Genomic DNA, 14,433 nt, shown 5'->3' on the forward strand with positions numbered 1-14,433 from the left:
TTTTTAAAATAGGGGATTAAAACTTAAAAAATGTTCGACCAAAAAAAAAAACTTCAAAAATGTGTGTACAAAAAACCCTTAAAAAGAAAATTATATCCGTTACACCATTATTATAAAAATAAAATAAAAAATAAAAAATAAATAGAAATAGTTGGACAACTTGCACCATTTTCTACCCATCCAACCTTTCTTTAATTATTATTATTTTTTAACAAGCAATGTAAAATTTGTAATGTTAATTTTTCCATTTTCAAATTATTATCAAATGTCGTAGAAATTTAAGTTCATACGAATAAATAAATATTTTATAATTTTTTTTAAGGATTGTAATTAAATATTATGAGGTAATTTATAATTTAATTAATAAATTATTTTTGTTTAATAAGGCAAAGTTAGTGGGGCATATTTAAGTATTTTTCATTTGAATCCTTATTAGTGTATTGCCATTGGAGTCATTAAGTCCTTAATAGGTACTTTTTTTAATAGATTATAAATAAGTGATTAGTCTTTATAAGAAGAAGATATAAGCAAAATCTTAGTTTCCCGTAAGTTCTTAACACTTGATATTAAATTATCAAGTGATATACTGTCCATGACTAATATTGTAGTGTTGTGTAAATAATGCATCAGCAATGGAAGTACCTGATAATAGAAAGTGGATCGATAACCGTACTGATCCTAATCAGGAAGTTACTGAAGAATTTAAAATCGGAGTTCTTGAATTTGTTGAGTATGCTTTGGAACATGATAAAGATAACATTGGAGGAGGGAGTATTAGATGCCCTTGTAAGAAATGCAAGTGTGCGAAATTTCAAATTCCAGACATGGTAAAGTTACATCTCTGTAAGATGGGATTTATGAGTAATTATTATCATTGGACGAGCCATGGTGAACCGAGTCCCCCAATTCCCCCGGTGGTTGTAAGTCACTCATATTATGGAAGTAGAGGCCGTAGAGAATTATTTGGAAATTATGAGCAATTAGTAATGGATGCTGCAGGACCAACAATTGGTAATTACCTAGAGCAAGAAGGTCAAGACGAGGGAGACACAATGCTAGAAGATCCTAATGAAGAAGCAGAAAGATTCTTTGAAATGTTGAAGGCCGCGCAAACTCCATTATGGGATGGTTGTAGTAAATATTCCACATTGTCAGCTTCTTTAACATTATTAAGTTTAAAAGCAGAATATGGTTTTTCCCAGGGTTGCTTTAATGCATTGGCGCAATTTATCGGAAATGCATTGCCAGATAGTAACACTATGCCTAAAAATTATTACCGAGCGAAGAAATCAATTGAGGAGCTAGGTTTGGGATGTTCGAAGATTGAATGTTGCCCAAATGGATGTATGCTGTATTATAAGGAGGATGAAGTGCTCCAAAGTTGTAAAATATGTGGAGAGGAATGATATACACATGTCAGAAGACGGGGAACGGATGAATTAGTTCCACGAAAACATATGTGGTACTTCCCTCTTGTTCCGCGACTACAATGTTTGTATTCCTCGATACAAACAGCCCGCGAAATGAGATGGCATCGTGAGAAACCAATGGTGAATGGATCTTTGTCTCATCCATCAGATGCAGAAGCTTGGAAACACTTTGATGAAGCATGGCCTTCTTTCGCTGAAGAACCTCGAAATGTTAGATTAGGTTTATGTTCGGATGGCTTTGCTCCATTTGATAAAACAGGAAGGCGTTATTCTTCATGGCCTATCATTATTACTCCTTACAATTTGCCACCGTGGATGTGTATGAGAAGGGAGTTTATGTTTTTGACCATTTTAATTCCTGGTCCTTCCGACCCAACGAGGAGAATTGACGTGTATTTACGCCCTCTGATAGATGAATTGAAAATGTTGTGGGAGGATGGAGTCGTGACTTATGATGTGTTGTTGAAGCAAAATTTTTTGATGAAGGCGGCTGTAATGTGGACGATCAATGATTTTCCAGCATATGGGATGTTAAGTGGATGGATGACAATGGGAAAACGAGCTTGCCCAATTTGCATGGAGCGCTCTAAGGCATTTACCCTTGATACTAGTAAAAAGACCTCATGGTTTGATTGTCATAGACAGTTTTTACCACAAGATCATCCGTTTAGAAGGAATAAGACTGCATTTACAAAAGATACAGTTGAGACGTCAACTCCTCCGCGAAGGCTGAGCGGTGAAGAAGTGTGGGAAATAGTTAAAGATTTACCAAGCGTTGAGGAATCTGTAAAACATTATCCTTCAGACTATAGGGTTAAGCATAACTGGACAAAGCGTAGTATATTTTGGGAACTACCGTATTGGAAAACTCATCTTCTTCGACATAATCTTGATGTGATGCACATAGAGAGAAATGTGTTTCTTAATATTTTGTTCACAGTAATGGACACCAAAGGTAAGACAAAAGATAATTGCAAATCTAGGAAGGACTTAGAAGCACACTGTAAGCGTAAGGGCCTAGAGCTGCAGCCTGGTAAGAATGGTAACATTGTAAAACCAAAGGCACCATATACGTTAACCAAACAACAAAGAATAGCTGTATGTGAATGGGTCAAAAATCTTAAGCTTCCGGATGGTTATGCTTCTAATTTGAGTAGATGTGTTGACTTGAAGGAAGCAAAGTTATCTGGTATGAAGAGTCACGATTGCCATGTATTCTTGCAACGTCTTATACCATTAGCATTCAAAGCCTTGCCCAAACCTATATTGAACACACTTACTGAATTCAGCAACTTCTTTAGAGAAATTACTTCATCGTTATTGATGGAAGATAAATTGCGCATCTTGGAGCAAAACATCCCAATCATTATGTGCAAATTAGAACAAATATTTCCTCCAAGCTTCTTTGACTCAATGGAACATCTTCCTATTCATTTAGCTTATGAAGCAAGAGTTGGCGGTCCCGTACAGTATAGATGGATGTATCCATTCGAAAGGTCAGAATATACAATCTCCTCGTTACTTTTCTTATTTCTTTTCATTTGCCTAAGCTTAATCTTGATTTGATCAATAGGTTCATACGGTCTTTAAAACAAAAGGTAACAAATCAGGCCTATGTTGAAGGTTCAATGTGTAAAGAATACCTACTGGAGGAGTCGACAACATTTGCTTCGTATTATCATCCCCTAGATATTTTATCAAGGAGAACAAGAGTGCTACGGAATGATGATGGAGGAGAATCTTCTATGAATCCTCCGTTGTCAATCTTTAACTATCGAGGCCGTCCTTATGGAAAATGTACCACTTCTTTCATAAATGATAAGGAAATGAAAGCTGCACATTTGTATATTCTTTTAAATTGTCCCGAGGTGGCGCCTTATATTACGTAAGTATTTCCAAAACATAGCATGACTACTTTATCATATGTAAATTGAAGTCTGATTTGTTTATTATATATGTAGCATGTACTCCGATATGTTACGGGAACTCGATCCAGAGCTTAACGAAGCAGATTTGGACAAACAAGTATCCACGGCATTTCCAGCATGGTTCAAAAGATATGTATGTGAATCTCTATTCGTTAAAAGTATATTAACCTTCTTTCTTAGGTTGAAATTAACAAAACTTTTTCGCGCTTAGGTGCTTGATTTCAAAAATGCGATAGATGATGCGCTTTTAAGGAGTTTGGCATGGGGCCCAAGTAGATCAGTCACCAAGTGGCCTAATTATCTTATCAATGGATACAAGTTTGTGACAAAATCTAAAAATGAAGGGATGAGTACAACAAATTGCAATGTATGCGTTCGAGGAGGGCAATATGAATCTTTGGAAAATAATTACTATGGGGTTTTGACGAACATTGTTGAGTTACAGTACACATGCCATCCATCAAAAAAGGTGGTTTTATATCAATGTGATTGGTTTGATCCTAGTTCTCAAGGGACAAGGATAGATAACTATGGAAACGTTGAAATAAAAAAATCTAGGAGATATAACAATTATGATCCTTTTATATTAGCCCAACAAGCAGAGCAAGTGTATTTTACATCCTTTCCTGAAGGGAAACAAGGTTGGCTCGGTGTCATCAAAACCAAAGCACGCAGCACAATTCAATCTTTGGAAAAAAATGTACCCGAAACAACTCATGCATACCAGGATGATGCTGAACAACAAATGCCTGTGTTTGTTTCAGATGATGATTTTCAACAATGCATTGTTGACACTAATGGTGTAGAAGAAGAAGTAGTACCAATCTCTGTCTTGGACCAACTTGATTTAGAGATAGAAGAACAATATGATGAGTTTGAGGAGGAGGAGGAGGAGGAGGAGGAGGATTATGAAGAAGTAGAAGTAGAAGTAGAAGATGAAATAGAAGTGGAAGAAGAAGAAGATGATGAATTTAGAAGAGGAAAAAGAAGGAGAACAATATGACTAGTCTTTCTTTCTATTGTTATGTTAAATTTTTTAAGCAAATCCTTATGTGTGATTCTTATGCATATTAATGGAAAATGCTAATTGTGCTTATGTTTTAATTTTGTGTGCCTTTTAACTTGTTTATGCCCATGTCTAATTTTGTGCGCCTTTTAACTTTTTTTTTTATGTACAGTAGTTAATTACCTAGTTTTATATGTATATAGATAGATGGAAGACAATGATATTACAAGGGGCAATGGAAGAGGTGCTGGTATAAGCATCAACAAAGTTAAGGGAAATAAGGGAGGTAAGCATAAAACTACTTTGTCACATTCTTCTAGATTACAAGCACCTAGGCCTGCAGACACCCAACAATCCCTATCTACAAAGCAACCTACACATCATCCCATATCTCAAACACATACTAACTTCCCACCTTTCCTCTCTACTTCAAGTCCACAAATGTCTACTATCCATGCTCCCACTTCTCAAATACCTACAAATACCCAACAACCCCACTCTACAATGAAACCTACACATCATCTTACATCTAAAACACCTTCAAATATCCAACAATCCCTATCTACAAAGCAGCCTACACATCATCCCATATCTCAAACACATACAAACTTCCCACCTTTCCTCTCTACTTCAAGTCCACAAATGTCTACTGTCCATGCTCCCACTTCTCAAATACCTACAAATACCCAACAACCCCACTCTACAAGGAAACCTACACATCATCTTACATCTAAAACACCTTCAAATATCCAACAATCCCTATTTACAAAGCAACCTACACATCATCCCTCTCAAACACATACAAACTTCCCACCTTTCCTCTCTACTTCAAGTCCACAAATGTCTACTGTCCATGCTCCCACTTCTCAAATACCTACAAATACCCAACAACCCCACTCTACAAGGAAACCTACACATCATCTTACATCTAACACACCTTCAAATATCCAACTTCCACAACCTACAAGGCAACTGAAACATCATCCCATATCTCAAACATTTACAAATTTCCCACCTTTCCTCTCTACTCCAAGTCCACAAATGTCTACAATTCATGCTCCCACCTCTCAAATACCTACATATATCCAATCTCCCCACTCTACTCCTAGTCCACCACATCTTTCTAATACACATAGACCATATGATGTTGTATCTGGTGGTGATCCACATGCATCATCATCATTATGTGATGATTCGTATCCGATAGCTGGGAGTACAGATCCTACTGATAGGCGTATATGGATCCGTCCGGGACCACAGTTAATGTAAGATTTTTTATAAGATTTTCCGTTTAATTCTATAATAACTTGTATCCTTGTATTTTACTACTTGTTTAATTTTATTTTTATAGGTTTGAGCCTGTTGTTAAGCCCCCACGTGACATTACAAAGATTATGAAACGTTTGTTTCAAGGGACTTGGGCAACTTATGGAGAGTTAATGAAAAATGACACGGCTCTTGCGGACTTGTGGTATAACGAGTTTCAGGTACTGTCCTTCTCTTCCTCCAACTTATGTTTATCGTCCTCGTTGTTAGATTTGTCGCTCAGTCCATTTGTTATTTGGAATTGTCGGTTGAAGTTATCTTAGTCCATTTTTTATTTGGAATTGCTGGTATATATTATATTCCACCGCACTGCCTACCATCATTTTTGGCTCCCTCCTAAGTTTGGAGGGTATGGATTGGAATCTGTTACTAGTCTCTTATCAAAATTATAAAATGAAATGTTAGACCAATTAACATATATACAACCCTAATTGTTCAACTGTCGTCGGTACTTTTCTAATTGTCGGTACTTTTCTAATTGTTCAACTGACTTTAATAGTGTCCGGCGGTGGTTAACTGTTTCTGGGTCAACGACAGTTGGAGGAAAAACAATTTCAAAAGTGAAAAGAGAGAGTTTTAATGAACATATCTGATAGGGCAGAGCTAATAAAACAGAATAAATCAATAGAAACAAGAGAATAGTGGTGAATATTAATAACTCACAAAAGAGTTACAAGTTCCAGAGCAAAGCTCCTAGTGTGATGTCCGGTTTATCCTATATTAATTACATTGCTTGTATTGCAGAGGATATATAAGTGGCTTCCTGAGCATGATCAAGACATAAAGAAGACTTATCATCACAAGGCATCTGATGGTTACCAAAATACAATGTATCGGGTACGAAGAGGAATGGACAAAGGCGAATGGATCCCTGCTCTATTGCGTGAAAAATTGGAACAAAATTGGGAAGATAGTAAATGGAAGGACAAAGCAGCAGTTAATAAGCAAAATAGAAGATCCTCTAATGGTCCATTGCACACTTGTGGGTCAATTCCAACAATTGAACATTCTAAAAGATTAGTAAGTAAACAAATTATATTTGCAGTAAAGCATAGTGATTTAAATTAATAATAATACTAATTTATTTATTTTGTACTATAGAAAACTGACTCAAACATGACTCCAAGTTGTTGGGAAGTGTATCTAAAGACACACAAAATGAAAGGTGATCCATCAAAGTGGGTATCCTCCAAATCTCAAATGGTTGCGGTAAGTTACAATTCGATGATATTATCATTTCCAGCCCTTTGTCAAATGAACATAAAACAATTGAAAATTTTCTAGAATTAGTTATATCTTTTTGTGGACTTGGTATGCTGGTGGCAAGTCAAGGTAATTGGAAAAACTTTAAAATTAGTATTTATAATTGTCCTCATGTGTATTGATGCACGCTGCTACACTATAACTCTGCCATCATGTGCTATAATTGTTTTTGGTTATCTAATCATGTATATTGTTGTATATTACATGCTTTTGTGCCATAATTTTTAATGTTATGCATGCTTATTATTGTTCATCAGGTTCTGACATCTGAACATGATAATCTAATGTTTCTTCACTTGGAAAGAAGTCATGATAACTTGGTTATTAGTTAAAAACTAGTTTTAATTTGTTTAACTTGTTATTGGTTGGTTTATATATGAATTTAATTGTAGTAATTGATTTAATTTCATATTTTTGTAAGTAAGAATTAAGACAAACTCTAATTTTGTAGGATGAATATGAAAGACGGATTTTTGAAAGGAACTCACAACAAACAGAGGGGGATGATGTGTCTAATGACCATCAGTCAGACAACTTCATTTTCTTGGACGTAGTTGGAGGAGTCGACAAGAAAGGACGTATTTATGGTTTGGGGACAGAGGCAGGAAAATACAAGCCTTCTTCATCCAGGTCATCTGATGGCATCTCACCATCTGAATATGAGCATATGAGGACTGCAATATCTAAAATGTCAGCTGAAAACATGGAACTCAAGGAATGGTTGAAGACTAACGAGGAATTGATTCGTGCATCACAGGAGGAGTCACGTTTAGCTCGAGAGCAGGCACAACAGTCACAGGAGGATTCACGATTGCTCCGAGAGCAGTTCCAGAAATTAATGGAGTCTTTTACACAAGGCCATTCGCATCTACCTCCTTATCAACCTCATCGTTCGAGTTAGGATTAACATCTGTGTCCACCTACTTGATTATTTATCATATTATTTTGAAAATTTGATTATAACTTTTAGTTTAAAGTAAATGTTCTAATATTATTTAGTAATTATTTCAATATATTTTGATGCAAAAGATAAGTAGTGTGATTTTTGTGAACGCAATCAAAAAGGTTTTTCATCAATGATTTTTATCATATTTTATCATATTAATGTATTTTATCTTGTAATTTTTCATCATCTTGTTTTATATTCCAAAAGTGTTTTGAGAAATAATTGAGAAATTTTTTAAACTAATTTTAAGGGAAAAAAAAAAAAAACTTAATTGTGACGGAAAATATGAAAGTCACAAATATTTTGTCTTGCAGTGTAGCGTTGGATTTCAGAGCGTCGCTATTCAAATTCCCAGATATTTTGCGAGGGGATTCTTCTCTCAGTTATTTGCAACGGTTTTTTCCCTCAGTGATTTGTGACAGAAAATTTTAACGTCGGTATTTTGTGACGGAAAACTGGCTTACATATATCCATTTTGTGGGAGGTTTAGCGACGGAATTTTGATTTTTGCGACCGTGTCTGTGCCGCCGCAATTAGTGACGGAGTTGATATTCCGTCGGTCAATTTCTCCGACCCCCATTATTAGGACGGATTTTTGGAGCGTCGCAAAATCCGTCAGAAACACGTTTGCTACGGAATTTTAACGCTTTTGCGACGGAATATGGCCGTCGCTAAATCCGTGTTTTCTAGTAGTGATTTTTATTCTCTTTGACAGAGCAAGAAATGTCACCAACAACAACGGCACTTAACCGAGCTTTCTCCCTTTCCTCCTCACTAACCTTAGCATCTAATTTAACCTGTTCAAGAGCCTGCTTTCTAGCCAACGCCTCTGTATCAAGCAAATTTTCTTCCTCAATATTTTTTCCCTTCCAACAATAATTTTACCTTCAAACATATTTTTCGACTTATTTTTTCCTCCCACTTCTGCCGATTTTTTACCATCCTCCAACTCCTTCAACAGCTCCTTCCTAACCTCCCCAAACCTGTCAAAACGTGCGATATTCGCCCACACTCTATACTGGCCTAATGAAACATTATTAAGAGCTTTCTGCAATTTTACCACATCTTTAACTTTGATAAAACGCACAAAACCATAATTTTGGCCACGGGCGTTCCTATTTCTAGCTACATAGACATCCGAAAGAATACCGCAAACCTCAAAAGCCTTACGGATATCAACATAATGCGCATTATCTGGTAAGTTTGCAACATAAAAGGAAGCCCTAGAAGCATAATTATTACCTTTCGAAGTGGCATGGGGTGCAGAAGAAATAGAAACATGCCTGCTGGAATGATCGCTGGACTGTACAGTATGTCGACTAGTAGAGCGTCCACGCCGCGCTGATGCAGGCCGAGAATGGTGCTGTAAAGAAGCAGGCCGAGGGTGTTTCTGATGAAGATGAAGAGATGCAGGTCGATAATGATTGTAATGTGACCCAGAAAGGTGATGTCTCGATGCTGCAGGCCGAGAGCAATGGTTGCGAGAGAAGCCTGGCCGAGGATGATGATATCTAGGTCGTGAATGGCTGGTACGAGCATGATACTGATGCCTGCTGTTGTTGTAACGACGGAACCCTAAAAAATCAAAATCACGTGAGTCACAAGATAGGAATCTTGAATCCTGAGAGTGAACCTCCTGGTGTCTTCCTGAAGATTGAAATCTGTCCTCCCTATAACCTCCTTGCCGAGAAGAAACCCTATGTCTGTCCTGTCCTCGAACCCCCGGTCGGATTGCTTTCCGACGTCTGTAGCTCACCGTAGTCCATTCCCCTGAATCCCCTCCCCTTTGTGCCACCCCGGCAGGCGTCCCTTCCCTCCCATATGCCGGCGAGTGGTGCCGACGCGGTTGCCTGAGGTTTCCCTCAAAGCTGCCGCTCCTCTCTCTCACAATCGCTCCTCTCTCTCTCCTCATACGGTAACGTTGCCTCTGTGTTAATTTGTCTTCAAAATATTTTATTTTTTATTTTTTATTATTTTTTTAATACTAAATATTAGTCCAGTGAGATTCGATTGAGAGAGTAGACATAATTAATATATTATAATCACTATCATTTTTATTAAGAAGATAAAGAAAAATAATTTAAATAATTTAATTGATTTGTGATAAATATTTGTCTCTTGAATGAATTATACGTTCGAATAGCTTCTTTAGAGACTCATTTAAATAAAAAACAAAAAACATGAAAACAAATGACTCTCATGTCATGAGCCCACTGGTATAGACCAGAAAACCATGACTCTGCTTGGATCTGTATAAATAAATTACCAACCAAGTGGATAATGGATATGTAGAAGAAAGAGCATAGATAATTTTTTTTATGAATGTGCTTGCAAGTTTCATCTTAGATCAATTAATTTTTCTTACCTGATATCAACTTTACTCTTTGCTATTTGTATTCCAACTTATACCCTTAATTCTTTTTTTTTTTGGTTACAACTTATACCCTTAATTCTAAATCATAATTTCACCCCAATTATTACGGCAGATACATCTTTTTTAGTAAAACACGTTCTTTGAAAATAAGCAATATCCCTTGTACAATTTCAAAAAGGAGCACATTAGTTTTTTAATATTAATATCCATCCAAGTTATAGGTAAATACCTAAATATTTGATGCGGTAATTGGAACAGAATTTGTACAATTTCAAAAAGGAGCATTTTAGTGGGTAGGTAGCTTTCTTTAGGTTCTCTTTTTTCAAAAAGGAGCATTATCTTTATTAAGAAACGATTGTCATGTTTTCTACCCCAAATGAAACGATTGTCATGTTGAAATGGTAGTATTTACTTTATCATAGAAACATCGTCAAGAACGTATTAAGAGGGACATGATTAATGATCATAGTCATACATTTATTATAATTTGATTATTATTTAAAACTAATTTTCCTCTATTATTTTTGAATCGATAGCAGCAAATTATCCATGTGCTGTATCATCAATTTTGACCTAAAATCAAGTTTAGTACTCTATTAGTTTCTCGATCCCTTCCAAATTATTTTTCCTTCTTTTATACATTTTTACATTTTTTTATGCGGTGTGATTTTTGATTTTCCGTCTTAGAGCTGCGTTTAAATAAGTTAGATCAAAAGATTTGCTTTGAACCTGTATATTTAATCAATGACTTTTGCATCAAAAATTATAGAAAGGTGATTAATTATCTCCCTTGTCCCGTGCTTCTCGGTCTGTTCATTTAATTAACTTGAAAGATATTTACTTTAATTTGCTCTCCCACACACCAGTATTTAAATGCATGTTCCCTCTCTATACCCACATCATAACTATCGAACACAAACAAAACTAAATAGCATAAACCACTTTCTTCTAAACCAAAATGAAGTCTTTTTCTTTGTTGTCACCTACACTTTTATACCTTCATCTCCTTTTTATGATTACCTTAAATTTAATGTGGTTTTGTCCAAACAAAATTAGGGCAGTGGCTGCAATAGGAAAGCAAACTGATCATCTGGCATTGCTCAAATTCAAAGAATCAATAACTAGTGACCCATACAATACTCTTGAATCTTGGAATTCTTCCATCCACTTCTGCAAGTGGCATGGAATCACATGTAGCCCCATGCATGAACGAGTTACAGAGTTGAGCCTAAAAAGATATCAGTTACATGGATCTTTATCTCCCCATGTTTGCAATCTCACTTTTCTGGAAACTCTTGACATTGGAGACAACAACTTCTTTGGAGAAATTCCACAGGAGTTGGGTCAGTTGCTACATTTGCAACATCTTATTCTCACCAATAATTCTTTTGTAGGTGAGATTCCTACAAACCTGACATATTGCTCCAATCTCAAATTATTGTATTTGAATGGGAACCATCTCAATGGTAAAATACCAATTGAAATTGGCTCTTTGAAAAAGCTTCAAGCAATATCTGTTGGGAATAACCATTTAACCGAAGGAATCCCTTCATTTATAGGAAATCTTTCATGCTTAACACGTCTAAATTTGGGTGAGAACAATTTCTCCGGTAAGATTCCACAAGAAATATGTTTCCTCAAACACTTGACAATTTTAGGTGTGAGTGAGAACAATTTGTCCGGTAAGATTCCTTCTTGTCTTTATAATATCTCATCACTTATTTCCCTTACGGTAACACAGAATCACCTTCATGGCTCTTTTCCACCCAACATGTTCCACACCCTCCCCAATATTCAAATATTCGCTTTTGCAGCAAATCAATTCTCAGGTCCAATCCCTACTTCGATTGCAAATGCTTCTGCCCTACAAATATTAGACTTAGGAAACAACATGAATTTGGTTGGACAAGTTCCAAGTCTTAGGAATTTACAAGATCTTTCCTTCCTAAGTTTGGAAGTTAACAATTTAGGTAACAATTCAACTATGGATTTAGAGTTTTTAAAATATTTGACAAATTGCAGTAAACTATACGTGCTTTCGATATCTTATAATAATTTTGGAGGTCATTTGCCAAATTCCATAGGCAATTTATCGACTGAACTTCCAGAACTATATATGGGGGGTAATATGATATCAGGAAAAATTCCTGCAGAATTAGGACGTCTAGTTGGCTTAATTCTCTTGACCATGGAGTCTAACTGCTTTGAAGGAATTATTCCAACAAATTTTGGGAAGTTCCAAAAGATGCAGGTATTATCTTTGAGGGAAAACAAGTTGTCAGGAGGTATTCCACCCTTCATAGGCAATCTCAGTCAATTGTATTATTTAGAATTAAATCATAATATGTTTCAAGGAAGTATTCCTCCAAGCATAGGAAACTGTCAAAATTTACAATCTCTTGATCTTTCTCATAATAAGCTTAGAGGAACCATACCTGTAGAGGTTTTAAATCTTTTTTCTTTATCAATCTTATTGAACTTGTCACATAACTCTTTAAGTGGTAGCTTACCAAGAGAAGTGGGTATGTTAAAAAATATTGAAGCATTAGATGTCTCTGAGAATCATCTATCTGGTGATATTCCTAGAGAAATTGGTGAATGTACAAGCTTAGAATATATTCATTTGCAAAGGAACTCCTTCAACGGAACAATACCGTCCTCTTTGACTTTTCTCAAAGGTCTTCGATATTTAGACCTTTCAAGAAATCAATTGTCTGGATCAATTCCTGATGGTATGCAAAATATCTCTGTTTTAGAATATTTGAATGTTTCTTTTAACATGTTGGAAGGAGAGGTACCGACAAATGGTGTATTTGGAAATGCAACCCAAATAGACTTGATTGGAAACAAAAAGCTTTGTGGAGGTATTTCCCACCTGCATCTACCACCATGCCCTATCAAGGGTAGGAAACATGCAAAACAACACAAGTTCAGGTTGATAGCAGTGCTAGTTAGTGTGGTTTCTTTTATTCTCATACTTTCATTTATCATAACTATCTACATGATGAGGAAAAGAAATCAGAAGAGATCTTTTGATTCACCAACAATTGATCAACTAGCTAAGGTTTCATACCAAGAATTACATGTTGGAACCGATGGATTCTCAAATAGAAACATGATCGGATCAGGAAGTTTTGGTTCCGTTTACAAAGGAAATATAGTGTCAGAAGATAATGTTGTTGCAGTAAAGGTCTTGAATCTGCAAAAAAAGGGAGCTCACAAGAGTTTCATTGTTGAATGTAACGCACTCAAAAATATTAGACACCGAAATTTGGTTAAGGTTTTAACATGTTGTTCTAGCACAAATTACAAAGGTCAAGAATTTAAAGCACTAGTTTTTGAATACATGAAAAATGGAAGCTTAGAACAGTGGTTACATCCTGAGACTTTGAATGCAAATCCTCCAACAACATTGAACCTTGGTCATAGATTAAACATCATCATCGATGTTGCTTCTGCATTGCATTACCTTCATCGAGAATGTGAGCAGTTAATCCTTCATTGTGATCTAAAACCAAGCAATGTCCTTCTTGATGATGACATGGTTGCTCATGTGAGTGATTTTGGCATAGCAAGACTTGTCTCAACCATTTCCGGTACCTCTAATAAGAATACTAGCACAATCGGAGTAAAAGGAACAGTTGGTTATGCTCCACCGGGTATGTTTTAAATTCTTGAATCTTCCATTGTTTTTTTCAATCTTCATATGTTTCGGCATAGTTATATATAATACCGTTTGTTGCATGTTTTAGAGTATGGGATGGGTTCAGAAGTTTCCACATGTGGTGACATGTATAGCTTTGGAATCCTTATGCTGGAAATGCTTACTGGTAGAAGACCCACCGATGAACTTTTTGAAGATGGTCAAAATCTGCATAACTTTGTTACAATTTCATTTCCTGATAATCTTATAAAGATTTTGGATCCACATCTTTTACCAAGAGCTGAAGAAGGAGCAATAGAAGATGGAAATCATGAGATTCATATTCCAACTATAGAAGATTGCTTTGTTTCACTTCTTAGGATTGCACTTTTATGTTCTTTGGAATCACCAAAAGAAAGAATGAATATTGTGGATGTCACTAGAGAGCTTACCACAATCCAGAAGGTCTTTTTAGCTGGTGAGATGAACTGATATTCCTATATCTTTATTAGAATCA

At 35.9% G+C, this 14,433-nt stretch overlaps 5 protein-coding genes across 6 annotated transcripts; all 5 read left to right on the forward strand.

Annotated features, from left to right (window-relative positions):
* The first annotated feature begins 511 nt into the window (after window positions 1–511).
* On the forward strand, window positions 512–1,406 carry LOC112422547 (uncharacterized). The gene has a single exon (XM_024785644.2). It carries the CDS (start codon window positions 633–635, stop codon window positions 1,404–1,406), a length of 774 nt encoding a protein of 257 aa, XP_024641412.1. The 5' UTR covers window positions 512–632.
* A 117-nt stretch (window positions 1,407–1,523) lies between these two features.
* Window positions 1,524–4,361, forward strand: LOC112419484 (uncharacterized). The gene is made up of 4 exons (XM_039826924.1): window positions 1,524–2,926; window positions 3,004–3,315; window positions 3,392–3,491; window positions 3,570–4,361. Exons 1-4 carry the CDS (start codon window positions 1,524–1,526, stop codon window positions 4,359–4,361), a joined length of 2,607 nt encoding a protein of 868 aa, XP_039682858.1.
* Window positions 4,362–4,539: 178 nt separating this feature from the next.
* Window positions 4,540–5,633, forward strand: LOC112422754 (rho family-interacting cell polarization regulator 1-like). The gene is made up of 2 exons (XM_024786398.2): window positions 4,540–5,092; window positions 5,291–5,633. The coding sequence occupies exons 1-2, from the start codon at window positions 4,572–4,574 to the stop codon at window positions 5,631–5,633; spliced, it is 864 nt and encodes a 287-aa protein (XP_024642166.1). The 5' UTR covers window positions 4,540–4,571.
* Window positions 5,634–5,697: 64 nt separating this feature from the next.
* On the forward strand, window positions 5,698–7,929 carry LOC112422890 (uncharacterized). Of its 2 annotated transcripts, none has more exons than XM_024786669.2 (4): window positions 5,698–5,851; window positions 6,435–6,710; window positions 6,792–6,899; window positions 7,405–7,929. In XM_024786669.2, exons 1-4 carry the CDS (start codon window positions 5,759–5,761, stop codon window positions 7,852–7,854), a joined length of 927 nt encoding a protein of 308 aa, XP_024642437.1. In that variant the 5' UTR covers window positions 5,698–5,758; the 3' UTR covers window positions 7,855–7,929. The 2 variants fall into 2 exon arrangements, with proteins under 2 accessions (XP_024642437.1, XP_039690857.1); XM_039834923.1 differs by having other exon boundaries at window positions 5,710–5,851; window positions 6,438–6,710.
* A 3,374-nt stretch (window positions 7,930–11,303) lies between these two features.
* On the forward strand, window positions 11,304–14,433 carry LOC11419156 (probable LRR receptor-like serine/threonine-protein kinase At3g47570). The gene is made up of 2 exons (XM_003619042.3): window positions 11,304–13,932; window positions 14,026–14,433. The coding sequence occupies exons 1-2, from the start codon at window positions 11,304–11,306 to the stop codon at window positions 14,406–14,408; spliced, it is 3,012 nt and encodes a 1,003-aa protein (XP_003619090.3). The 3' UTR covers window positions 14,409–14,433.

The sequence above is a fragment of the Medicago truncatula genome, chromosome 6, assembly GCF_003473485.1.
Source record: "Medicago truncatula cultivar Jemalong A17 chromosome 6, MtrunA17r5.0-ANR, whole genome shotgun sequence".
In the NCBI taxonomy this organism is placed as follows: Eukaryota; Viridiplantae; Streptophyta; class Magnoliopsida; order Fabales; family Fabaceae; genus Medicago; species Medicago truncatula.